The following is a 23,164-nucleotide window of genomic DNA, read 5'->3' on the forward strand; positions in this document are numbered from 1 at the left end:
AAAGATCTGGCCCAGGGCTGGGGGCCACAGTGTGAACAGAAAGGGGGGCAGAAGGCTCAGCCCTGGCACCATACACCATGCTCAGACCACCCTTTATTTATCTTCTGCCACACACAGGGACTGACCCCCCCCAGGACAGAGCCCCAGGCCTGCCCCTAGCTGCTTGACCCCCACCGCACCAGGGCTGGGAACAAGCATGGACCCCCAAGCCCTCCTTGCACTGCCTCCTACCCTGCCTGGGGGAGGGTCAGCCACACCACACTGCTCAGGCCCTCCCCAGCTGAAGGAACTAGGGGAGGGGGGTCCTGGGCTCCTGCCATCCTGCCATCCTGCCTGCCTCAGGGCACAACCTGGGTTTCCCTACTCCTTTTCCCTTGCCATGATGCCTGTGGATGGCAGCCACAGCTTCTTAAGAGCTTTCTCCGTGCCTTTGTCTGTCCTCCAGCTGTGTCCCCCCAGCTCCATGCAGTCATGCCAGCAGCCATGCTTAGTGCCATCCAAGGACCAGAAATGCAGCAGCTCCCCTCGGTGGCTGCAGTACTGCACATCTTCCCCCAGGGGGCAGCTCGGGCATCACCGGGGCACTGCCTGCTGCCAGGTACCCGGCCTCTGCTCCAGGGCCCGCTGCAGGCATTGCTCGTAGAGGGTGCCTCCACTGCTTTGTGTCTTCCAGTCTGGGTGCTTGGCCTCGGAGGTGCCATGCAGAGGACCCCAGTGCCTCAGGATCTTTTGGAGGTGCCGTGCAGGGACTGGGACAGCTCGGGGTGCTGCCATACAGCTGCCAGAGAAGCAAGGCTGAGCATCAGTAAAGCTGCAGCACCGACATCCACTGCCTTCTCCCCCAGCGCTGCTCGTGCACAGCAGAACAGGAGACGACCTTTGCAATGCCAGCTTCGTGCCAAGCCTGCAGGACAGCACCCAGCCCTGCTGCCTACGCGTGGTGGGAAGCCCCACGCAAGCCACGGTCCCTTGCCCCTCTGGCACTTACCTGTACTGTGACCCTTCTCCCGGGCTGCAGCCGGTGGGTGGCTCCAGCACAAAGCAGTCCGTGGCAACGCGGTCAGCCAGCACGGCCACCTCCGCCTCACCGAGGTCCCTGGCCCTGCGCAGGAACCGTGCCAGCCTGCGGCCACAGGGTGGCAGCACTCAGCGGCTGCCGGCCGCGGCAGGCATCCCCCTGGGTACCATCTGACCCCGAGCTATGGGCAGGGCAGGACGCAAAGCCCTGCCCGTCCCCACCGGACGCACACCTGCGAGTGCAGTTGCAGTGGAAGAAGGTCCGGGTGCCCACGTTGTGCAGCTGGTACTTCACCTCCTGAGGTGCAACCTGGTGCTCGCACTTATCCAGACGCTTGTAGCACCTGCAGGCTCTGCCTGAGGGCAGCAGGGTGGGTGAGGGGCACCCCAGCAGGCTGAGGGGCACCCCAGCAGGCTGAGCCGTCCGGACACCCCAGCCGTGGCACCCACTCTGCCCCCGCAGGGCACCAACTCACCCCGCTGCCGCCGCCCCTCCACGGCAGGTGCCCAGGTGCCTCTGCACCGCTGCGCGGCCAAGCCGGATCCGAGGCTGCCATCACGGGAGGGGGCCGTGCAGGCAGGCTGTGCCGAGTCCCCAGGCGCTGGCTGTGCTGCTCCCAGCACTTGCCTTCCTCCAGCGAGCTCCTGTTCCAACACAGCCACCGCTGTCGGGGGACTGGGCTCCAGCCCCACCCCCGCTGCCGGGTGCCCAGCGGCTGCGGGCTCAGCCTTGTCCCCCCTGGGTGCAGGGGACAGTGTGCGTGGGCCCTGCAGCCGCGGGGCTGTCAGAGGTCTCTGCGCCTGTCGGAGCCTAGGGCTTTGGTCCGGTCCCTGCCGGAGCCGCTTGCGCCCTGCTCTAGAGGCTTTCCTTCCCTTGGCTGGGGGCTGCCCCGCAGGGCCGCCCGTCTCCTCCGCAGGCAGGCGGGGCTGGTACTGACTCTGCTGCACCATCCTGGCCAGGGGCACTACAGCGTACCGCGCACACCTGGTGACACCGGGCGGCGTGAGGCCCTGCGCCCCAGCCCTGCCACGGCCCGCCTGTGCCCTCTTGCCGCCGGCCAGGCACCCGGCGGGGCACGCTCGGGGCTGCAGCAGCAATCGGGGGCAACCCCCCGGGGACACTCACCCTCCCCACCAGTGCCACTGGACGCACTCCTCGCTGTCCTCCAGCACGAAGCACGGCACCTCCAGCAGGTTGAAGAAGGTGATGCCGATGAGGTTGGAGACGGTGTCGTTGAGAGCCAGCAGGCACCGCCGGAACCTGCGGGGCAGTCGGGGGCCGTGAGCAGCCCGGCAGCCCCCCGGGGGACTCAGGACCACTCCCAACCCTGTCCGGCGCGGCCAGCCCCCGCGCACCTGGCGTCGCAGTCGCAGTGCGAGACGGTGTGCAGCCGGTAGTTGCGGATGCCGTAGCCGAAGCGCAACGCCGCGATCTGCGCCGAGCACAGGTCGTGCTCTCGGCAGCACCGGTCGGGGCCGCGGAAGAGACCTGCGCGGGGCAGCGTCCGTGAGCGACGGCGGCTGTCGGCAGGACGGACGGGGCGCTCCCGCCCGCCACCCCCGTACCCAGCTCGCTGGCGTTCCCCGCCGAGTCACCGAGCCCGCACCACAGCGTGCCGGGCAGCGTCCAGCCCCGCCGGCGGCGCTTTGCCGGCGGCTCGGGGTCGGCGCAGGCGGCGCGGCGGCGCCAGAGCGCGGCCAGGTCCTGCCGCAGCGCGGCTCCGGGGGCGGCGGGCGGGCGGCGCGCGCAGGAGGCGCGGAAGGCGCGAGCCAGGCGCGGGTCGCGGCGGGCCCAGCAGGCGCGGAGGCGGCCGCGCGCGGCCCAGGCGCTCTCCACCAGCGCTGCCGGTCCGGCCCCGGGGCCGCCGCCGCCGCCGCCGCCGCCGCTCAGGAAGGCCACGTAGCGCGCGCCGCCCGCCCCCGCCACGCGCCGCGCGCACACGGCCCCGCCGGGCCAGGCTCGCGCGCACGCGCACAGGGCCGCGCACGCCAGCACCGCGCGCCCCCACATCCTGCGGCGCCGCGCGCCCGCCCCCGACTCCCACGCCCGGCTTTAAGCCCGCGCGCGGCGGCGCACCCGGCGCTGATTGGGCCGCGCCCGCCCCGGCCCCGCCCCGCCCCGGGACCGGCTTGCGGCAGGCGGCGGTGCCGCTCCGCCCGGGCACCTCCCGCCGCGGGGTGAGCGCCCTCCGCGGTGCGGCGCCCTGGGGCTGCGCGCTGGCATCGCGGAGATGGCGGGAGGAAGCCGAGGTGCGGGAGCAGCGCCCGTGCGCTGTGCCCAGGCGTGTGCCGTGCGCGGGGTGCCCGCATCCGCCCGCACGTGGAGGCTCTGCACGGCGCAGGCTACGCAGCTGTGGTCCTGCCGCCGCTGCCGGACCTGCCTCGTGGTGCAGGACTGTGCCTGCTCAGGTGCTGAGTCTTCAAGGATGGAGGCTCTGCAGCCTCCCTGGGAAACTCGTGCCAGTGCTTGACCTTCCCAGTCGAAAGGCGTTCCCCTGACAAAGAGAAGTGGCACACCGAGGCCTGGCCTCACTTCTCTCTGCCAAGGGGGTGCCAGGAAGGGGCTGGAAAGGGAAGGAAGCAGAAGGAGCCACCACGATTTTTCTGGTGGCAGCCTCGGGTTTGTTTACTTGCTTGGGGTGATGCTGTGCCCTTCTGGGGTTCGGCGTGCTGAGGGGTGATGACCGATGGCTTGTGGAGCCCTGTGTACCCAGGAGTGCTTCAGGGCAGCTGGGGTCTGGCACCAGAGCCTTATCTCACTTTATCAGGATTTCCCTGATGGCCTGGCCAGAGGCCAACACCACACACGGTGCAGAGTCCGCTCTGCAGCTGTGGTAGGGCTGCCAGGTGCCACTCACAATACTGCCCGAGGTCGTGAAGGTCTCTCAGCTGCCACATCACCTGGCTCGAGTGGCCCCTATCCCAGGGGAGCTCATTTCTGTCCTGGAGGCTGTTGTCACCAAGTGGCACTGCCATGCCAGTGCCAAGGAAGAGCTCTGCTAGGAGATGCTGCAACCCCGAGGGAGCCAGCCTTCCACCTCCCCCCTGGCCACCACTGCACTGCTGCCTGTCCCCTGCCCTCCCAGTGGGTCCCAGGGCTGCCTCGTGCCCACCTGTGCCCTTGCACCCCTGTGGCTGCCCCGTGGCTGTGCTTGCAGCCCCATGGGTTGAGCCTCGAGCCGGCAGCACGGCACAGCCTTGGCTGCCAAGCATCAGAGCGCCTCAGGGACTCGGGACCAAGTTTGGGTTTGTCTGGGAGATAAGCAGGGGTGGCTGAGGCTGCAGCCTTCACCCCCACCAGCAGCCAGCACAGGGGGCACGGCTGGCCCCATGCTGCCCCACTGCTGGCTGCTGGTGGGGGGCTGCTGGTGTGGGGCTGAGCCCTGGACTGCCTGCCCTGCAACCAGCTCTGCTGACGTGGCTCAAGGTTGCTGTCAAGGACAGCGCAGGGCTGAGGCACCAAGGGCTTGCTCTGCCTGCGCTGCTGCGGTGCTCAGGCCACCCCTGGGCCTGCAGGGGGGAATGCTGGGGTCTGGCTCAGGTGCCAGCAGCCACAGCCCTGTGCAGCAAAGGTGGTCGGGGGTCCCAGACTGGGTCGGCAGGAGTGCAAAGGAAGCCTGGACTGCACATTCCACCGGGGTGTCCCCAGCACAAGACAGACATCCCCTGCTGGAGGCTACTGAGCTGATGGAGGCCGGAGCTGTGCTTCCCTGGGCTGCAGGGGGGGAGGTGAAGCTGGACCTGCCCTGGTCAAGGCCAGGGTCGTTTCTTCTCCCTTCGTACCCCAAGGCCAGCGTGAGCATCGAGGTGATGCCTCCTTGAGAGATCCTGCAGGCAGAGCCTGGCTGTCCAGGCTGTGTGGGTGACTGCTGCAGCTCATGTGTGCCCTGGAGCTCACCCCTGCCCAGCTGCCTCCATGCCCAGCCCTGCCCTTCACCCCAGACAGCAGGCACTGGGTGAGTGTGTACAGAGTGTGCTGCCAGCTGCACCCTGCTGGTGTCCCCACGGCAGAGGCACCAGTGGGTGGGGGACACAGCTCTGCCCACGCTGGGGAAGGGGCTCTTACTCTGCCCAGGACAGAGCCAGAGGGGCCTGAGCTCCTGACAGTGCATGCAGAGAGGGGAGCTGGCTCTGCAGAGCCCTGGGCCAGCCTAGCCAGGCCCTGCATGTAAACAGCAAGCGGTTCAAGGACTGCCGGGGGATGGTGCCCTTCATGTGGGACATCCACAGTGACAATTACATAAGAGGCTGCTGCAGTATTGGACCTGAGCCTCTCCTCTTTCCACTGCTCTGAGCTGCAACTTACAGCTTTGTAGAGAGGAAAAGAAGAAAGGATGGAGGAAGAGGAGGGCTGGTGCTGCTGATTCACACCTGAACTGAGGTAATCAATTCAACCAGGGAGGGCTCTTGAGAGCTGGTGTGGACTCTGCCATGCACCCAGCCCTTGCCAGGACGTGGTGGGTTGGAACTCTGTCTGACAGCTGGCACGGTCTGCCTGGGTGCCACCATGTCCAGCACCTGTCTCTGGTGTCGAGCTGTGGCTCCATGTCACACCTTCCTCTCACCTGGGTCCCCTCCTTTGGCACCAAAACCCCACACTTGGGCTGCACTGGCAGACTCCTGTGGGCACCCTCAGCACACAGCAGGCAGCAGAGCTGCCAGTGGCTCTGTCCCAGCCCGCTGAGCTGGTGGTTGGGCTGGCAGGAACTGAGCTCAGGTCATTCCAGCAGCTGGTGGCACTGGGATGTGGTGGGAGCCAGGCTCTCCTGCCACTTGGATGGCACCTGGCTGCCACCTGGGTCCAGAGGTGGGGGCAGTGGGCTCGAATGAACCATGCCCTGCAGCCCTGCATCTAAGGGCTGTTTCAGGCTGATTCAGGCTGAGATTGCACTGCTGTCCAGGGGTGCTCAGCCCAGGCCAGGCCAGGAACAGGCAGGGAATGCTCTGCCTTCACAGGCAGGCCCATGTGGCTCTGGTGCCACACTGGGGCTGGGCTGTGGTGCGTGCCTGGAGCCCCTTAAGGACAGGGACACCCCTCTAGGATGTGGGGCAGGGATTGCTGGGGGGGGGGGAGATTATCTGAGAGCTGCCAGGGAACTGCAGGAGCTGGGATGGTTCCAGCAGCTATTTTCAGTGCAAGCCTTGGCAGACAGATCAGGCTCCATGGTCCTCTGCAGGTCCTGCAGCTCCCAGGAGTCCTCTTCTGCCCCAGCCAGGAATGCAGCTGTCTCAAGGCATTTTCAAGGGCTGAGGAGCTCCCTGAAGGGTCTAGGCAGCCTGGTCCAGGTGACCCTGCTTGAGGCAGGGACTAGACAGTCCTCACCCTCAGCAAGGCAGGGTGCTGGGCTTCTGGAGGGGCTTCCAGCCACAACCAAACATGGTCTCTATTAAACAGCTATGCCTACCAGAAAACACAGAGACATGAGGAAAAATCCTGATGAAAACTATCCCAACCCCTCCCCAGGAAGCACAGGTTCCTTGTGTCAGATTCTGATGCTGGGAGGAAATTCCCACCGATTGCTGCCTTGCCTGAGGCCCCAGGCACTTCCCAGTGCCAGGGGGGTGTAGCTGGTCTCACTGCCCTGCTGAATGCCTTCCTTTTAATTACGGGAACTACCTAGAAGGAAGCAGTTTTGCAAGCAGGAGCTGATGCCTGCCTGATACACACCACTGACGTTCCAGGTGAAGGTCAGGTAAGTGATGATGCAATCTGGGAATCTGGGAATGAGTCAGCAAGACCTGGGCTGACCAACAGCCTGAGGAGCTGCAGCTTCAGAAGCAGGCAGCCCTCTGCCAGCACCTGTGGAGGCTTGGCAGGAAAATCATGGGGGCTGGTGAGCTGGAGAGAGAAGAGATCCCTTGGTTGGGTCCAAGGTGCTGTGGTGTCCAAGGCAAACAACGTGATGCTGGGTTTGTCTTTGGAGAAGCTACCAGGGCAGCTCAACAGAGAACAAAAAGCATTCCCCAGGTGCTTCAGCTTTGCCCAACGTTGTGCCTGTAGGATCTGACTGACCTGATGACCCTCTGAATTCAGGGAGTAGAACCTCAAACAGTGCTCAGCTGACAGAAGGAAATGTTTTAGCTCTTGTGGGCCACAGACCTTGGAAGCCACACCAGGAGCTGAGAATGAGAGCTGGTAAACATTGCAAGAGAGTCTTTTGTCTTCTCTCTGAACTTAGATAAGAGATGTGTGATCGTTTGCCTTTTGTCTAACACCCGTCTGAGCCTTGCCCGGGGATGAGTGCCCTGGCACTTCCTCGGCAGCCAATCACGAGTCTGTAACTGTCGGACGGACACATCTAGTCACCAATCACGAGCTGCTGTTGATTGCGCGAGCCTATAGAAAGACAAGACTTTGTACAATGAAGTAGACACCCTGCTCGCATCGAGCTTTGTCGGACACTGTGCTCGCATCGAGCTTTGTCGGGCACCCTGCTCGCATCGAGCTTTGTCGGGCACCCTGCTCGCATCGAGCTTTGTCGGGCACCCTGCTCGCATCGAGCTTTGTCGGGCACCCTGCTCGCATCGAGCTTTGTCGGACACCCTGCTCGCATCGAGCTTTGTCGGGCACCCTGCTCGCATCGAGCTTTGTCTCCATCTCTCAGTCGCGGTGACCTGAGGAGGAGGTCTGAGCGCCTGCAGCAGGCAGTGCTGTATGGTGCCAGGTGAATCATCAACGTGCAGAATAAGGCTGACGAGCCACGGCATGTCTGTCTGCACTGCTGCCAGCACCGGCAGAGGCGGGGCTCAGCATGCAGACAGCTCCACGTGGGGCACAGCAGCCGTCAGGGCTCCTTGTGCTGGCAGGGCTGCAGGCATCTGCACCGCATCAGCATTGCATAGAGCTCAGCAAAGGGCTTTGAACACCTCCAGGGAGGAGGCAGCCACAGCAACCTGTTCCAGAGCCTCCCCCTCCACACACTCTAAAGAATTTCTTCATAGTTTCATAGTTTCATAGTTTCATTCAGGGTTGGAAGGGACCACAAGGATCATCTAGTTCCAACCCCCCTGCCATGGGCAGGGACACCCCACACTAGATCAGGCTGGACAGAGCCTCATCCAGCCTGCTCTTAAACACCCCCAGGGACGGGGCCTCGACCACCTCCCTGGACAACCCATTCCAGGGTCTCACCACTCTCATGGTGAAGAACCTCCTCCTCACATCTAGCCTGAATCTCCCCACCTCCAGCTTCATTCCATTCCCCCTAGTCCTATCACTACCTGATATCCTGAGCAGTCCCTCCCCAGCCTTCCTGTAGGCCCCCTTCAGATACTGGAAGGCGACAATTAGGTCACCTGGGAGCCTTCTCTTCTGCAGACTGAACAGCCCCAACTCCTTCAGTCTGTCCTCATAGGAGAGGTGCTCCAGCCCTCTGATCATCCTCGTGGCCCTTCTCTGGACATGTTCCAGCACCTCCACATCCCTCTTGTAATAGGGGCTCCAGAACTGGACACAGTACTCCAGGTGGGGTCTCACCAGGGCTGAGCAGAGGGGAGGATCACCTCCCTCGACCTGCTAGCCACACTTCTCCTGATGCAGCCCAGGATCTGATTGGCTTTGCGGGCTGCAAGTGCACACTGAGAGCTCATGTTGAGCTTTTTGTCCACCAGCACCCCCAAGTCTCTCTCCTCAGGGCTACCCTCCAGCCAGTCACTGCCCAGCCTGTATTTGTGCCTGGGATTGCCTCGACCCAGATGCAGGACCCTGCACTTGCTCTTATTGAACTTCATGAGGTTGGCCTGTGCCCACCTCTCCAGCCTGTCAAGGTCCCTCTGGATGGCCTCCCTTCCCTCCAGCATGTCTGCTGCACCACACAGCTTGGTGTCATCAGCAAACTTGCTGAGGGTGCACTCAATGCCACTGTCCATGTCCCCCACAAAGATGTTGAACAAGACAGGTCCCAGGACTGATCCCTGAGGGACTCCACTTGTCACTGGCCTCCACTGGGACATGGAGCCATTGACAGCCACTCTTTGGGTGCGGCCATCAAGCCAGTTCCTTATCCATCTAGTGGTCCACCAATCAAACCCATGTGTCACCAGTTTGGAGACCAGGATGTGGTGTGGGACAGTGTCGAAGGCTTTGCTCAGGTCCAGGTAAATGACATCAGTTGCTCGCCCCTCATCTATTAATTTTGTCACCTGCTCATAGAAGGCCACCAGGTTGGTCAGGCAGGATTTGCCCTTGGCAAAGCCATGCTGACTGTTCCCAATCACCTCTTCACTATTCTTTTGAGCAAGTAGTGACTCCAGGAGGATCTGTTCCATGATCTTTCCAGGCACAGAGGTGAGACTGACTGGCCTGTAGTTCCCTGGTTCCTCCTTCTTGCCCTTTTTGAAGATGGGGGCAATGTTTCCCCTTTTCCAGTCTGTGGGGACTTCACCAGACTGCCAGGACTTTTGAAATATAATAGAGAGGGGTTTAGCAACCTCATCTGCCAGTTCTCTCAGTACCTGTGGGTGTATCCCGTCGGGTCCCATGGACTTGAACACTTTCAGGTTCTTCAGATGATCACGAACCTGATCTGCACTTACAACGGGCAGTTCTTCCTCCCCGTCCCTGGCTTTGACTTCCATAACATCAGGAGTGTGGCTAGAGGCCCTTGCAGTGAAGACTGAGGTAAAGAAGTTATTAAGTACCTCAGCCTTTTCCTCATCACATGTGACCATGTCACCAGTTTCCTTTCTGAGGGGGCCCACACCTTCCCTAGGCTTCTTCTTCCCATTCATATACCTGTAAAAGTTCTTAGTATTCCCTTTAATCTCCCTGGCTAGATTCAACTCAAACTCTGCTTTGGCTTTCCTAACCAGGACTCTTGCTGCTCGGGCAGCTTCCTTGTATTCCCCCTGTTCTACCTGTCCTTCCCTCCACTTCCTGTAGAGTTTCCTTTTAAGTAATAGTGTGTCCAGTAGCTCCTTGCCCATCCAGGCAGGCCTCCTAGCATTCTTACCTGCTTTTCTCTTTGTTGGTACACAGAGCTCCTGGACACAGAGGAGGTGGTCCTTGAATACTGACCAGCTGTCCTGGGTCCCTCTTCCCTCCAGGGCTTTGTCCCACGACACTTTGGCTAGCAGATCCCTGAAGCGATCAAAATCTGCATGCCTAAAGTCTAGGGTCGTGAGCTTGGAATACTTCCTCCTGATTGCCCTGAGGATGTTAAATTCAACTGCTTCATGGTCACTGCAGCCTAGGCCGTCTATGAGCCTCACATTGCTTACCAGCCCTTCTCTGTTGGTGAGAACAAGGTCCAGCATAGCACCATTTCTTGTTGGTTCCTCCACCATTTGGAGGAGGAAGTTGTCTTCTATGCAGTCCAGGAACATCCTGGATTGCTGGTGCCTTGCTGTGTTGTCCCTCCAGCAGATGTCCGGGTGGTTGAAATCACCCATGAGGACCAGGGCTTGTGACCTGGAAGCTGCTTCTATTTGCCTATGGAGAGCCTCATCTGCTTGGATCTGCTGGTCAGGTGGCCTGTAGGAGACCCCCACAGTAATATCTTCTTCCCCTGTCCTGCCTTTAATTTTGACCCATACACTCTCAACTAGCTTATCATCCCTCCCCAGTTGGAGCTCCACTGATTCCAACTGGCTATTGACATAGAGGGCAACACCTCCTCCTCTCCTTCCCTGCCTATCCTTCCTAAAGAGTTTATACCCATCTATGCCTACATCCCAGTCATGGGATTCATCCCACCAAGTCTCAGTAACAGCCACTATGTCGTGGCATCCCAGCAGCACAGTGGCCCTTAACTCATCCTGTTTGTTGCCCAAGCTGCGCGCATTCGCATAGAAGCACTTCAGCTGGGCTGGCCCTGTCCTCCTCTTGTGCCAAATCCCCTCGGTTTCCACAGAATGTCCTGGTGGATCATTCGTGGCTTGCCTCAGGGTAGCAAGTTGAGAGCCCTTACCAGCTCTCCTTCTCTCTACTGCTGGTGAGCTGCCCCTCTGTTTGTCACCAGCCAGCAGGAGACTATTAACCCCTTCCCCCTTCAAATCTAGTTTAAAGCCCTATCAATGAGCCCTGCCAATTCCTGCCCCAGGATTCTTATCCCACTCTGGGACAAGTGTGTCCCATGAGTTGTTTTCAGCTCAGGTGCCTTGAAAACCAATCCATAATTGTGGAACCCAAAGCCCTGTCGATGGCACCAGCCCCTGAGCCATGAATTGATCTGTTGGCCCTTCCTCAGTGTGTCCTCATCCATTGCTGACGTTAGAGGGATGGCAGAGAACACGACTTGAGCCCCTGATCCCTTTAGCATTTGCCCTAAGGTTCTGAAGTCTTTCTTAATAGATTGTGAGCCTCTCATTGTTACATCGTCACTGCCCACCTGAAAGACCAGCAGTGGGTAGTAGTCCGAAGGACTCACGAGGTTGGGAATTCTATCTACAACATCTTTTACTTGGGCACCAGGGAGGCAGCTGACCGCTCTATGAAATTGGTCTGGTCTGCATATTGGGCCCTCTGTTCCCCTCAGTAGGGAGTCTCCTATGACGATGACCCTGCGAGGTTTCTTTTCTGGGTAAGTTTTGATGGCTGGCCTGAGGCAGCCTGTCATTGGTGCAGCTTCTGACCTTCTTGGGTCCTCGACCTTACCAATGACCTGTTCCTCCTGCAGAGCCTCATACCTGTTCTGTAACTGCACTGGAGGCAGCGTGCTGCTCACAGGAGCAGACTTCCTTTGTTTGCATTTCTTCCATCGGGCAGAGACCTGTTCCCATTGGCCCTGCTCATGGGGGTTACTACAGGGAGTAATCTGCCCTCCTCCAGCTTCAGTCCATTGCCCCTCGCCCCACTTTGTGCCATGCCCACACTTTCCATCTGCATCCCCAGCGACTTGCCCAGAGTGTGAGCAAGTACTGCCACGGGCTCTGGAACGGGGTCCCCCCGAAACCAGACAGGTCCCCAGCAAGCTGCCTCTCGGCACCACCTGAGGTGTGCTGCTGGGGGGTCCCCTCCGCGGGGATCCTCACAGAGGCATCTCTGGCTGGGCCAGGATACTGCTCAGCATCCTTTCTGCTCCTTTCACGGCGCATTCCACGCCACTTGTGCTGCTCCGCTCGGCTCTGCTCGGTTCTGCTCGGCTCCGCTCGGCTCTGCTCGCCTCCGTTCAGCTCTGCTGGGCTCCGCTCGGCCCCGCTCGCCTCCGTTCAGCTCCGCTCGGCTCTGCTCGGCTCTGCTCGGCTCTGCTCGGCTCTGCTCGGCTTTGTTCGGCTCCGCTCGGCTCTGCTCGGCTCCGCTCGCCTCCGTTCAGCTCTGCTCGGCTCCGCTCGGCGTTGTTCGGCTCTGCTCGGCTTTGTTCGGCTCCGCTCGGCTGTGCTCGGCTGCGCTCTGGAGCCGGCCGCGGGTCGCTGCTGGCTGTGCGGTGGTCGCCAGCGCCGGGAGCCCGGGAGGCGTCCGGGTGAGGGGAGGAAGGAGACCCGCACGGCCCCGGGGGTCCCGCACCGCCCCGGGGGTCCCGCACCGCCCCGGGGGTCCCTGCCAGCCCGGGGGTCCCGCACCGCCCCGGGGGTCCCTGCCAGCCCCTGCAGCCAGAGGTCTGTGCAGCTGTGGGGCACCGCGGGGCCCGGGCAGGGAGGCCATCGGCTCTGGGCCTCTGCTCTGATGTGGTTTGGGTTAGAAGGGACCTTACCCCCCCGCGCCGGGCAGGGACCCCCCCCCCCAGCCCAGGCTGCTCAGGGCCTCACCCAGCCTGGCCCTGAGCCCCTCCAGCCGCAGCCCCCCTGTGCCACAGCCTCCCCAGCTGCCCTGCCCAGAACTGCCTCCCAGTGCCCAGCCCCTGCCCCCCGGCCCCCACCCCTGCCTGTGCCCAGCCCCTGCCCCCCTGCCCCCCACCCCCTGCCTGTGCCCAGCCCCTGCCCCCCACCCCTGCCCGTGCCCAGCCCCTGCCCCCCACCCCCTGCCTGTGCCCAGCCCCTGCCCCCCACCCCTGCCTGTGCCCAGCCCCTGCCCCCCACCCCTGCCTGTGCCCAGCAGCTGCCCCCCACCCCTGCCTGTGCCCAGCAGCTGCCCCCCGGCCCCCACCCCCTGCCTGTGCCCAGCAGCTGCCCCTGCCCCCACCCCTGCCTGTGCCCAGCAGCTGCCCCTGCCCCCCACCCCCTGCCTGTGCCCAGCCCCTGCCCCCCACCCCTGCCCGTGCCCAGCCCCTGCCCCCCACCCCTGCCTGTGCCCAGCAGCTGCCCCCCACCCCCTGCCTGTGCCCAGCAGCTGCCCCCTGCCCCCCACCCCCTGCCTGCGCAGCCCCCGGCCCGAGCGGTGGTCTCCGGGGGGCAGGAGGGGCTGGGGGTGATGTGGCTCTTCCTGCTGCCCCAGGCTGCTGTCGGGGGGCAGAGGAGATGCCCCTGAAGCCCTTCAGCTGCCCCTGGCCCGAGACGCGCTTCCTGCAGGCAGGGAGGCTGCTGTACAAGTTCAAGCTGCGCTACGGCTGCTGCGGCAGGTCCGGAGCCGGGGGGGCTGCTGCAGCCTGCACACAGAGCCAGCCCGGGGGGGGCTGCTGCAGCCTGCACACAGAGCTGGGGGGGGGGCTGCTGCAGCCTGCACACAGAGCTGGGGGGGGGCTGCTGCAGCCTGCACACAGAGCTGGGGGGGGGGCTGCTGCAGCCTGCACACAGAGCCAGCCCGGGGGGGGCTGCTGCAGCCTGCACACAGAGCCAGCCCGGGGGGGGGCTGCTGCAGCCTGCACACAGAGCCAGCCCGGGGGGGGCTGCTGCAGCCTGCACACAGAGCCGGGGGGGGGCTGCTGCAGCCTGCACACAGAGCCAGCCCGGGGGGGGGGCTGCTGCAGCCTGCACACAGAGCCGGGGGGGGGCTGCTGCAGCCTGCACACAGAGCCAGCCCGGGGAGGGGGCTGCTGCAGCCTGCACACAGAGCCAGCCCGGGGAGGGGGCTGCTGCAGCCTGCACACAGAGCCAGCCCGGGGGGGGCTGCTGCAGCCTGCACACAGAGCCGGGGGGGGGGCTGCTGCAGCCTGCACACAGAGCTGGGGGGGGGCTGCTGCAGCCTGCACACAGAGCTGGGGGGGGGCTGCTGCAGCCTGCACACAGAGCCAGCCCGGGGGGGGCTGCTGCAGCCTGCACACAGAGCTGGGGGGGGGCTGCTGCAGCCTGCACACAGAGCCAGCCCGGGGAGGGGGCTGCTGCAGCCTGCACACAGAGCCAGCCCGGGGGGGGCTGCTGCAGCCTGCACACAGAGCCGGGGGGGGGCTGCTGCAGCCTGCACACAGAGCCAGCCCGGGGGGGGCTGCTGCAGCCTGCACACAGAGCCGGGGGGGGGGGCTGCTGCAGCCTGCACACAGAGCTGGGGGGGGGGGGCTGCCTGCAGCCTGCACACAGAGCCGGGGGGGGGTCCTGCCCCTGCCCCTGCAGGGGGCTGCAGACGCTGAAAAGGAGCCTGAGGGAGGACCCCTGGGCTGCAAAGCCCCAGGCCCCTCTGTGCTCAGGGCTGGGGTTGTGCTCTGGTGGCAGCAGGCTGAGAGCTCTGGGGCCTGGGCCGTGGTTTAAGCCCAGCTGGCTGCTGAGCTCCAGCTGGGGGAGAGGCTGGAAGGGAAGTGAGGGCTCGGGGGGGCCAGCTTGGCAAGGCCAGCAGGAGCCCCAGGCAGCAGCCAGCTCAGGGATTCAGGAACTCATGCCCCTCCATCAGTGGGCAGAGCTTGCACCTCCAGGCAGCCAGGCCCCATCATGGCAACAGGCACCAAGCCCCCTCCTCTCCTGCTTTGTGCCCCAGGGTGTGATGGCCTAGGCCTGGACTGTCCCCTGGGTCGCTCAGGTTCAGCTGCTCCCAGCCTTGTTCCTTGTGCCCCCCCAGCACGCTCACTGCTGGGGCACTGAGGAGCAGAGGAGGCCTTGAGGCTGTGCCAGCTCTGCCCAGCCCTGGCTGCCCCCTGTGCTATCAGCACAGAGCCAAACCACAGCCCTGCCCCAGCTGCTGGGGGATGAACTCTGCCCCAGTCTGAGCCAGCACTGATGGCTGAGTGTCAGAACCCCAGAGTGGCCTCGGGGGGGAGGGACCTCAGAGGTGACCTCCAAGGGCGTCCTGGCCAAGCCCTGCAGGCAGCAGGGACAGCTCCAGCCAGAGCAGGCTGCAGAGCCCCAGCTCCCTCAGCCTGTGCTCCCAGCAGAGCTGCTCCAGCCCTGGCAGCATCTCTGTGGCCTCCTCTGGGCTCTCTCCACAGCTCTGAGTCCTTCTGCTGCTGGGGACAGCAGAGCTGGAGGCAGGGCTGGAGGTGAGGTCTGAGCAGAGCCCAGGGGCAGAATCTCCTCTGCTGCCCTCTGCCCACCCTGCTCTGGCTGCAGCCAGCACACAGCTGCCTGAGGGCTGCAGGAGGCACTGCTGGCTCCTGGGGAGCTGCTCAGCACCCAGCACCCCCAGGGCTCTTTCTGCAGGGCTGCTCTCAGCCCCCTCTGCACCCAGCCAGGATTTGTGCCTGGGCCTGGCCTGAGCCAGCTGCAGGCCCTTGCCCTGTGGCCTGCTGAGCTGCAGGGCCAGGCCAGCAGAGCTGTTACAGCAGCTCTTGTGTTCCACAGTGGCTTCTGGAACTGGCAGGGAGCTGCTGAGGTCAGTGCTGCCCTTCAGCCTGGGCAGGCACAGCCAAAGCAGCTCCTGTGGCAGCTCCTCCCTGCTGGGCCATGGCTCTGCTGCCTGGGGCTTACTCACAGCATCTGGGCTCACTCCCTGCAGCCTTTCCAGCTGGAGCTCCTCCTTGCCCACAGGGAGCTCTGAGGGGCCCCAGGGGCCAGGGAAAGGGTTGCAGGAGCTGACCTCAGCTGGTGGCAGCTGCTGGGCTGTGGTGGAGCTAACCCTCTGCTTGCTTCACAGTGCTGCTGAGCTTGACCTCCCTGAGAGTGCTGCCCAGGAGCTGGAGGTAGGAGCTGCAGCAGCTCTGCAGCCCTTGCCTGATGTTGGGCTGAGCAAACCTTTTGCTCCCTGGGGCCTGAGGGGTTTGTCAAGAGCAGCGTTCCCAGGGTGCATGGAGGGGGAGCTGTGTGGAGAGGGGGAGGGGGAGAGGCATGCTGGAGGTGCCTGAAGTCAGCCCCCAGGCAGTGGGAGGTATCCAGAGCCTCCTCTCCCCTGCTTCATGCACACCACGAAGCAGCTGGGAGTGTTGGCCAGGGGCTGGGGCTCTGGGGCTGTGGGGCTGGGGCTGTGGGGCTCTGGGGCTGGGGCTCTGGGGCTGGGGCTGTGGGGCTCTGGGGCTGTGGGGCTGTGGGGCTGGGGCTGTGGGGCTGGGGCTGTGGGGCTCTGGGGCTGTGGGGCTGTGGGGCTCTGGGGCTGGGGGGCTCTGGGGCTGTGGGGCTGGGGCTGTGCTGCTGCCTCCCCTCCCCTCCCCTCTCTCTTGCTGCCCTCTGCAGGAAGCCATCAGAGTCGTCCTTGGCAACCTCCATGGCCTGCAGCCCTTCTCCACACAGCACTTCACTGTCTTCCCCTGTATCCTTTCCCTCCTGCCTGGGCAAGGAGAGGCTCCCTGGCTGCCCTCTGCTGCCTCTGCTCCCCTGGACATTCATCTCTGGTCTTGTGCAATCTTCACCTGGGGCCTGACTCTGGGCTGGGCAGCTGGATGCCAGTGGAAGCTGCTGGAGCTCCTCCCCTGTGCAGCCTGGAGGAGAGAAGGGTCTGAGGAGACCTCAGAGCAGCCTTCAGGACCTGAAGGGCTCCAGGAGAGCTGGGGAGGGACCTGGGACAAGGGCTGGGAGGGACAGGATGAGGACAATGGATTGGAGCTTGAGGAGGGCAGAGTGAGGCTGGAGATGAGGAGGAAATCCTTGGCAGTGAGGCTGGGGAGAGCCTGGCACAGGGAGGCTGTGGCTGCCCCCTGCCTGCAGGTGCTCAGGACCAGGCTGGATGAGGCCCTGAGCTGCTGGGCTGGGGGGAGCTTTCAGGTCCAAGCCATTCCATGAATCCCAGCATCCCACCAGGGAGCTGATGGTGTCCTGTGGGCCCTGAGGGTGGCTTCCTGCAGCAGAGGAACTCAGACTCCTCTGAGCTGCCTCTTGCTGAGGTCAGGGGCTGGGGGGAGGCTGCTGCCCACTGCCACCCCCTCTGCTGTGCACCAGCTCCAGAAGCAGCAGCTGCAGGCAGGGTGGCTGCCACCTGGGACCCTCCTGCCTCCTGTGAAGTAAAGCAACTGAGGCTGCTCCTGGGCACCCTGCCTGCACTTCTGAGGGTGGCTGTGCCCAGAGTGACCTGCAGGCAGGGCCAGCTGAGGAGGTTGTGAGGCTGCTGAGCCTGGCCTGTGCAGGAGGAGGGCAGCAGGGAAGCCAAGACAGGGAAACATAAGAGAGCCTGAGGGGAGGGAGGGAGGGAGGGAGGAGGCCTTGGTCTCTCCTGACTAGCAGGTGACAGAAGCAGAGGGAATGGCTCCCAGCTGCTGCAGGGGAGGCTGAGGCTGGAGCTGAGGAGAGGCTGCCCAGGGCAGTGCTGCAGTCCCCAGCCCTGGGAGGCTCTCTTGTCCTTAAGCTTCTCCCAGATCTGAGCAAGTGGGAGAGAGTGTCCAGGATGAGGTTCAGGCATGGGAATGTGCAGCTGGTGCCATACCCTTACACCTGCACCATGTACCTGGAGCTGAACTCCCAGCACAAGCTCTCTGCTGGTAAGGCCTCTGCCTCCTGGGGAGGGTTCCTGGGGACAGCTTCCATCAGCCACAGCTGGCACTGGGCTGGGAGGCAGCCCCCAGGGGCATCCTGGCCAAGCCCTGCAGGCAGCAGGGACAGCTCCAGCCGCAGCAGGCTGCACAGGGACACAGCCAGGCTGAGCTTGGATGTCTCCAGGCATGGAGCCTCAAGCCCAGCCCTGGGCAGCCTGTCCCAGTGTCTCCCCAGCCTCCCTGTGCACAACTTCCTCCTGCTGTCCAACCTGAGCCTGCCCTGCTCCAGTTCCCAACCCTTGCTCCTTGTGCTCTGCCCACAGCCCCTCCTGAGCAGTCCCTGCCCAGCCTGCAGCTCCCCTGCAGATGTTGCAGTGCAGCTCTGGGCTCTCCCTGCAGCCTTCTCTCCTCCCCAGCCCAGCCCCAGCTCTCCCAGCCTGTCCCCATAGCCCTCTGCTCGTCTTGGTGCCTCCTCTGGACCTTCTCCATCAGGTCCAGGTCTCTCTTGTGTCCCACAGCTGGACACAGCCCTGCAGGTGAGGTCTGCCCAGAGCAGAGGGGCAGGATCCCTCTCTCCATCCCTGGCTCCTGCCCAGCCTCTCCCCCCCCACAGCCACACTGGGCTGGCAGTGCTGCCCCAAGCCCAGCTGGGAGCAGGGCAGAACTCTTCCAGCCCTTCCAGTCCCACTTTTCCCCTACCCCTTTCTGCCTGCTGGGTCCAGCAGGGCTGCTCCTGCCCTCAGGAAGTGAGGTGCAGTGCAGGAGTGCTCTGCACCCTTGCTTAGAGAGCAGCCACTCCCCAAGTGCCAACCCCCTTGCACCTTGCCTCTGTTGCAGGCCCAGGAGGAGCCCAGGGCAGTGAGGAGCTGGTGAGCTGTGTGTGTGGCTTTCTTCTCTAAGCTCAACTCAGGCTGGGGAGGCAGAGTCTCTGCAGCTAGGTGGTGGCAGTAGTGGCACACAATGGCTTGGTCCATGCTGAGGGCTCCCAGCACACAGCCCTGCAGGTGAGGTCTGCCCAGAGCAGGGGGCAGGAGCCCTCTCCCCATCCCTGGCAGTGGGCACTGGCAGCACAGAAGGCCAAGGGCAGCCTCTGGCCTAGCCCATTGCTAGCTCCTGCCCCACCTGGCCTTGCTGGCAGTGCTGGCAGGAAGGCTTTCACCCCAGCACCCACCCAGGGCAGCTCTGATCCTGGTCTGAAACAGCCAAACAAAGAAGTCCAAATCCAGCACCAAGCCTGTAACTTGTTCTGAAGGTCAAGAGAAGAAAGGAAGTGTTGGGAAGTCCTGCAGAGGGAGTGGTGGTGAAGAGGAGAAGAGTTGAAGGTGGAGCAGAGGCCTCCTGCCCACAGCTGGCTCTGGACAGGTGAGCTGGCAGCACAAATCCCTCCTGTGCCTTCCTCCTGCTTCCCTGCAGGAGTGGTGACACCGAGCTGTGTGCTGCAGGGCACTCACTGCAGGGCAGGGATGGCACCCAGAAGGGTCCTGGCAGGCTGGAGCAGTGTGGCCAGTGCCAGCTGCAGGAGGGTCAGCAGGCCACAGGGCAAGGGCCTGCAGCTGGCTCAGGCCAGGCCCAGGCACAAATCCTGGCTGGGTGCAGAGGGGGCTGAGAGCAGCCCTGCAGAAAGAGCCTTGGGGGTGCTGGGTGCTGAGCAGCTCCCCAGGAGCCAGCAGTGCCTCCTGCAGCCCTCAGGCAGCTGAGTGCTGGCTGCAGCCAGAGCAGGGTGGGCAGAGGGCAGCAGAGGAGATTCTGCCCCTGGGCTCTGCTCAGACCTCACCTCCAGCCCTGCCTCCAGCTCTGGGGTCCCCAGCAGCAGAAGGACTCAGAGCTGTGGAGAGAGCCCAGAGGAGGCCACAAGGCTGCTGCCAGGGCTGGAGCAGCTCTGCTGGGAGCACAGGCTGAGGGAGCTGGGGCTGTGCAGCCTGCAGAGGAGAAGGCTCCAGGGGCACCTCAGAGCTGCTGCCAGGGTGCTCAGGGCCAGGCTGGATGAGGCCTGGAGCAGCCAGGTCTGTCTGGGAGCTGTCCCTGCCCATGGCAGGGGGTTGGAGCAGAAGCTCTCTGAGGTCCCTTCCAGCCTGAGCCATTCTGTGACCCTGGGAAGGGTTTCTGTCTCCCAGGCCAGAGGAACTGAACCCCTGGCCCTGGGAGTGGCCATGGGACGACTGAGTCCTCTCTGTGACCTCCTGCACCCAGCTCTTCCTTTTGACTCCTTTTCAGGGCTGGAGCTGAGTGTCTTCACCACATGAGCAGAGCAAAGCATGGACTGGAGGTGGTAAGCTCCAGGGGGGGTCAGGAGGAGACCCCAGCTTGTGGTTCCTGCTAGGTCCTACAGCAGCAGGCAGAGCAAAGCCCCTGGTGGCCAAGCAGCTGAGCAGGGAGCAGTGAGCTGCAGGGGCAAAGAAGCCCCAGAGAGAAAGGAGTCCTTGTCCCACTCCCACTGCTGCTCAGGCCACAGCTGGAGCACTGCCTGCAGCTCTGCACACAACAGCTGGGGGCAGGCTGGGAAGGGGCCAGGGCCAGGGGCAGGCTGGGAGGCCTGGCAGCCCTGCATGGGAGCACAGCCTGAGGCAGCTGGGGCTGTGCAGCCTGGGGCACAGAAGGCTCCAGGGGACCTCAGAGCTGCCTGAAGGGATCCTGCAGGAAGGCTGCAGAGAGACCTCCTGAGGGGGTCTGAGCCAGGCCAAGGGGAAGGGTTTGGAGCTGAGGCAGAAGTGAGGCTTTGGAACTGGCTGCCCCCTGCCTGGGGGTGCCCAAGGCCAGGCTGGATGAGGCCTGAGCAGCTGAGTCTGGCTGAGAGGGGTCCCTGCCCCTGGCAGGGGGTGCAGCAGATACCCTCTGGGGTCCCTTCCAGCCTGAGCCATCCTGGGCTCCAGGGACTCACAGCCTTCTGTCAGGCCTCTGAGGAGGGAGGGGCAGGAAGAGATTGGTGAAGAGAGCCAGGACAGCTGCTGGCTGCTGTGCCAGGCCCTGGGGTCCTTCTCCCTGCAGAATGCCTCCAGAGAAGAGCCTGACCTGGAGCCAACATCCCCTGCTGAGGGCTGCAGCCAGGGCAGGTGCTGTAAGTCAGCAGTGCCTGGAGCCCTGCTCCAGCTTGGGTTGTGCCCAGCCTGAGGCTGCCAGGCTGAGGTGGCCTTGGCTTGGGGCTGGAGATGAGCACTGCAGCAACCAGCAGCACTGAGGCTGGCTGAGGGGCTGCTGCCTGACAGAGTCCTACCCACAGAGCTCCCTTCCACCCCCTGCTCTTCTGTGCAGCACCAGTCAGGGCCTGGAGCCACCCTCTCAGTCTGCTGCTGGGGCTGCAGGGATGTGGGGAGGGCAAGGCTGGGGGTTGCTGCTTGCTGCTCTCTCTTACAGGGGGACCTGCAGGCTCTAACCTGGAGCAAAGCCCAGGAGCTGGCCAGGCTGAGAGTGCAGGGCAGCTCCCCCAGCAGAGAGGCCAAGTGGTGAACACAGGGAACCTGGAGCCAGCAGGAGAAGGTCTCTCAAAGCTCTGGAGAAGGTACAAACACTGCAGCCATGGAGCAGATGCAGTCCTGGCTGTGCCCTGCCCTGGGTGCTCTCTGGAGGTTCTTGCCAGCCTCCACCCTTCCCTGGCTGTGGCTCCCAGAGCAGTGTCCTGAGCCTGATGAGCTCTGGTGAGCTCTGCTGAGTTCATCCTCTTGTTGCCCCAGCAGGATCTTCTCACCACTGCAGCAGCTCTTTGGTGGCCACAACTGAGCCTGGATGTCCTCTGCTGGCTTGGAGCCTTCCCCTTGTTCCTCTCAGCTGTTCAGTGCTCCAGGACAGCCTGGGGGGTGGTTGGACTGTTTGGGGCTGTTCAGACACAGAGGTTTGGCAAAAGCTGCAAGATTTGGGTTCCTGAGTGTCAGGGGTTGGGGATTTTGCCTTCATGCCTCCTTCCAAGGAGGTCTAATAAAGCTCACAGCAACCTGGCAAGGCCTCTGCATGCCTGGCAGAGAGGAGGAGCAGAGGTCTGTGGTGGTGCAGGAGGGCTCAGGGTGGAAGGGATCCCAGAGGGCATCTCCTACAACCTCCCTGCCAGGGGCAGGGACAGCTCTCAGCTGGGCTCAGCTGGGCTCAGCTGCTCAAGGCCTCATCCAGCCTGGCCTGGAACACCTCTGGGGAGGAGGCAGCCACAGCTGTGGCCTGCAGGAGAAGGACTCAGAGCTGTGGAGAGAGCCCAGAGGAGGCCACAAGGCTGCTGCCAGGGCTGGAGCAGCTCTGCTGGGAGCACAGGCTGAGGGAGCTGGGGCTGTGCAGCCTGCAGAGGAGAAGGCTCCAGGGGCACCTCAGAGCTGCTGCCAGCACCTGAAGGGAGCCTGCAGGAAGGCTGCAGAGAGACTTCTGCTGAGGGGGTCTGAGCCAGGCCCAGGGGAAGGGTTTGGAGCTGAGGCAGAGCAGGGTCAGAGTGGAGCTGAGGCAGAGCAGGGTCAGAGTGGAGCTGAGGCAGAAGTTGCTCAGTGTGAGGCTGCTGAGCCTCTGGCACAGGCTGCCCAGGGAGGCTGTGGCTGCCTCCTGCCTGGGGGTGCTCAGGGCCAGGCTGGATGAGGCCTTGGGGCCCCCCAGGTCTGTCTGGGAGGTGTCCCTGCCCCTGGCAGGGGGTTGCAGCAGCAGCTCTCTGAGCTCCCCTCCAGCCTGAGCCCTTCTGTGGTGCTATGATTCTGGAGGTGCTTTTCCTCCCTGGGCAAGCCCAGGAGCACCCAGAGGTGGGGGACAGGAGGGGCTTTGGGGTCTTTGCTTTCCTCACCCAGTGCCCCACCTGTCCTCATGGGGGCTGACCCTTCCCCAGGGACCCTCTGCCTCACCTGGGCTGGCTCTGTACCTTCTGTGGTGCTGGCTGGGTGCTGTGTCTGCTCCAGCTGCAGGCCCTGCACACAGCGCTGCAGGTGGTGCAGGACCCCCAGCGCCCCCCGCAGCCGCTGCTGGAGCCCAGGCACAGCGCTGGGGGCTGGTGAGGAGGTGGCACAGGGCTGGGGAGGTTCACTCCACCCCTGAGGGAGAGAGAGAGAGGTCAGCCCAGGCTTGGCAGGGCCAGGAGTCACAGCCCTGCCTCCTCTGGGCTGCTGTGCCCAGAGCCTGGCCACAGAGCCCTGGGCCGCTGGCAGTGCCTGGCTGGGCACACAGCACCCTCTGTGCTCCCAGGGCAGCTGTGCTGCACACCTCCCAGGACACAGCTCGCCCAGGCAGCCTCTGGAGCTGAGCTGCAGATCCCCATGGAGCTCTAAGAGCAGCCTCTCCTGGAAAGAAGACTCTGAGCCCCCCTCCAAGCCTTGCACAGGCCAAAGGCAGCTTTGAAGCAGGGCCTGAAGGGTTCACCTGGATCAGCTCCTCCTGCAGGGCTGCTGCAGCTGCTGCCTCCTCCATGCAGAGCTGCTCTGGCTGCTGCCCCTGCTCCCACTCCTGCAGGAGGACAGAAAGGGATTCAGCCCCAGCCAGCAGCATCTCCCCCAGGGGAGCCACACCTGGCCTTGGAGGGAGCACTGCAGCAGGCATCCCAGCCCTGTGCTGCCAGCTGCAGGCTCTAAGCACAAGGCAGCCCAGGGAGGCTGTGGAGTCTCCCCTGCAGAGCTTCC

At 63.8% G+C, this 23,164-nt stretch overlaps 2 protein-coding genes across 9 annotated transcripts; one reads left to right on the plus strand and one right to left on the minus strand.

The window, feature by feature from the left end:
• Nucleotides 1-72: 72 nt before the first annotated feature.
• Nucleotides 73-3,028, minus strand: PLA2G3 (phospholipase A2 group III). Of its 2 annotated transcripts, none has more exons than XM_068161909.1 (7): nucleotides 2,584-3,028; nucleotides 2,374-2,506; nucleotides 2,144-2,278; nucleotides 1,494-2,002; nucleotides 1,251-1,374; nucleotides 989-1,102; nucleotides 73-778 (listed from the first exon to the last, which is right to left on the minus strand). In XM_068161909.1, exons 1-7 carry the CDS (start codon nucleotides 3,026-3,028, stop codon nucleotides 574-576), a joined length of 1,665 nt encoding a protein of 554 aa, XP_068018010.1. In that variant the 3' UTR covers nucleotides 73-573. The 2 variants fall into 2 exon arrangements, with proteins under 2 accessions (XP_068018010.1, XP_068018009.1); XM_068161908.1 differs by having other exon boundaries at nucleotides 989-1,123.
• A 2,218-nt stretch (nucleotides 3,029-5,246) lies between these two features.
• LOC137453012 (membrane-anchored junction protein-like) lies at nucleotides 5,247-21,514 on the plus strand. 7 transcript variants are annotated; one of them, XM_068161910.1, is made up of 13 exons: nucleotides 5,247-5,398; nucleotides 6,482-6,710; nucleotides 7,019-7,153; nucleotides 13,328-13,451; nucleotides 15,830-15,875; nucleotides 16,363-16,438; nucleotides 17,478-17,600; nucleotides 18,432-18,463; nucleotides 18,847-18,956; nucleotides 19,809-19,863; nucleotides 20,580-20,649; nucleotides 20,946-21,090; nucleotides 21,263-21,514. In XM_068161910.1, exons 3-13 carry the CDS (start codon nucleotides 7,144-7,146, stop codon nucleotides 21,306-21,308), a joined length of 837 nt encoding a protein of 278 aa, XP_068018011.1. In that variant the 5' UTR covers nucleotides 5,247-5,398; nucleotides 6,482-6,710; nucleotides 7,019-7,143; the 3' UTR covers nucleotides 21,309-21,514. The 7 variants fall into 7 exon arrangements, 5 of the variants coding, with proteins under 5 accessions (XP_068018011.1, XP_068018012.1, XP_068018013.1 ...); XM_068161911.1 differs by having other exon boundaries at nucleotides 7,052-7,153; XM_068161912.1 differs by having other exon boundaries at nucleotides 5,252-5,398; nucleotides 21,266-21,514.
• Nucleotides 21,515-23,164: the final 1,650 nt, after the last annotated feature.

The sequence above is a fragment of the Melanerpes formicivorus genome, unplaced genomic scaffold (assembly GCF_026170545.1).
Source record: "Melanerpes formicivorus ecotype bairdi unplaced genomic scaffold, bMelFor1.0.p_v2 SCAF_60, whole genome shotgun sequence".
In the NCBI taxonomy this organism is placed as follows: Eukaryota; Metazoa; Chordata; class Aves; order Piciformes; family Picidae; genus Melanerpes; species Melanerpes formicivorus.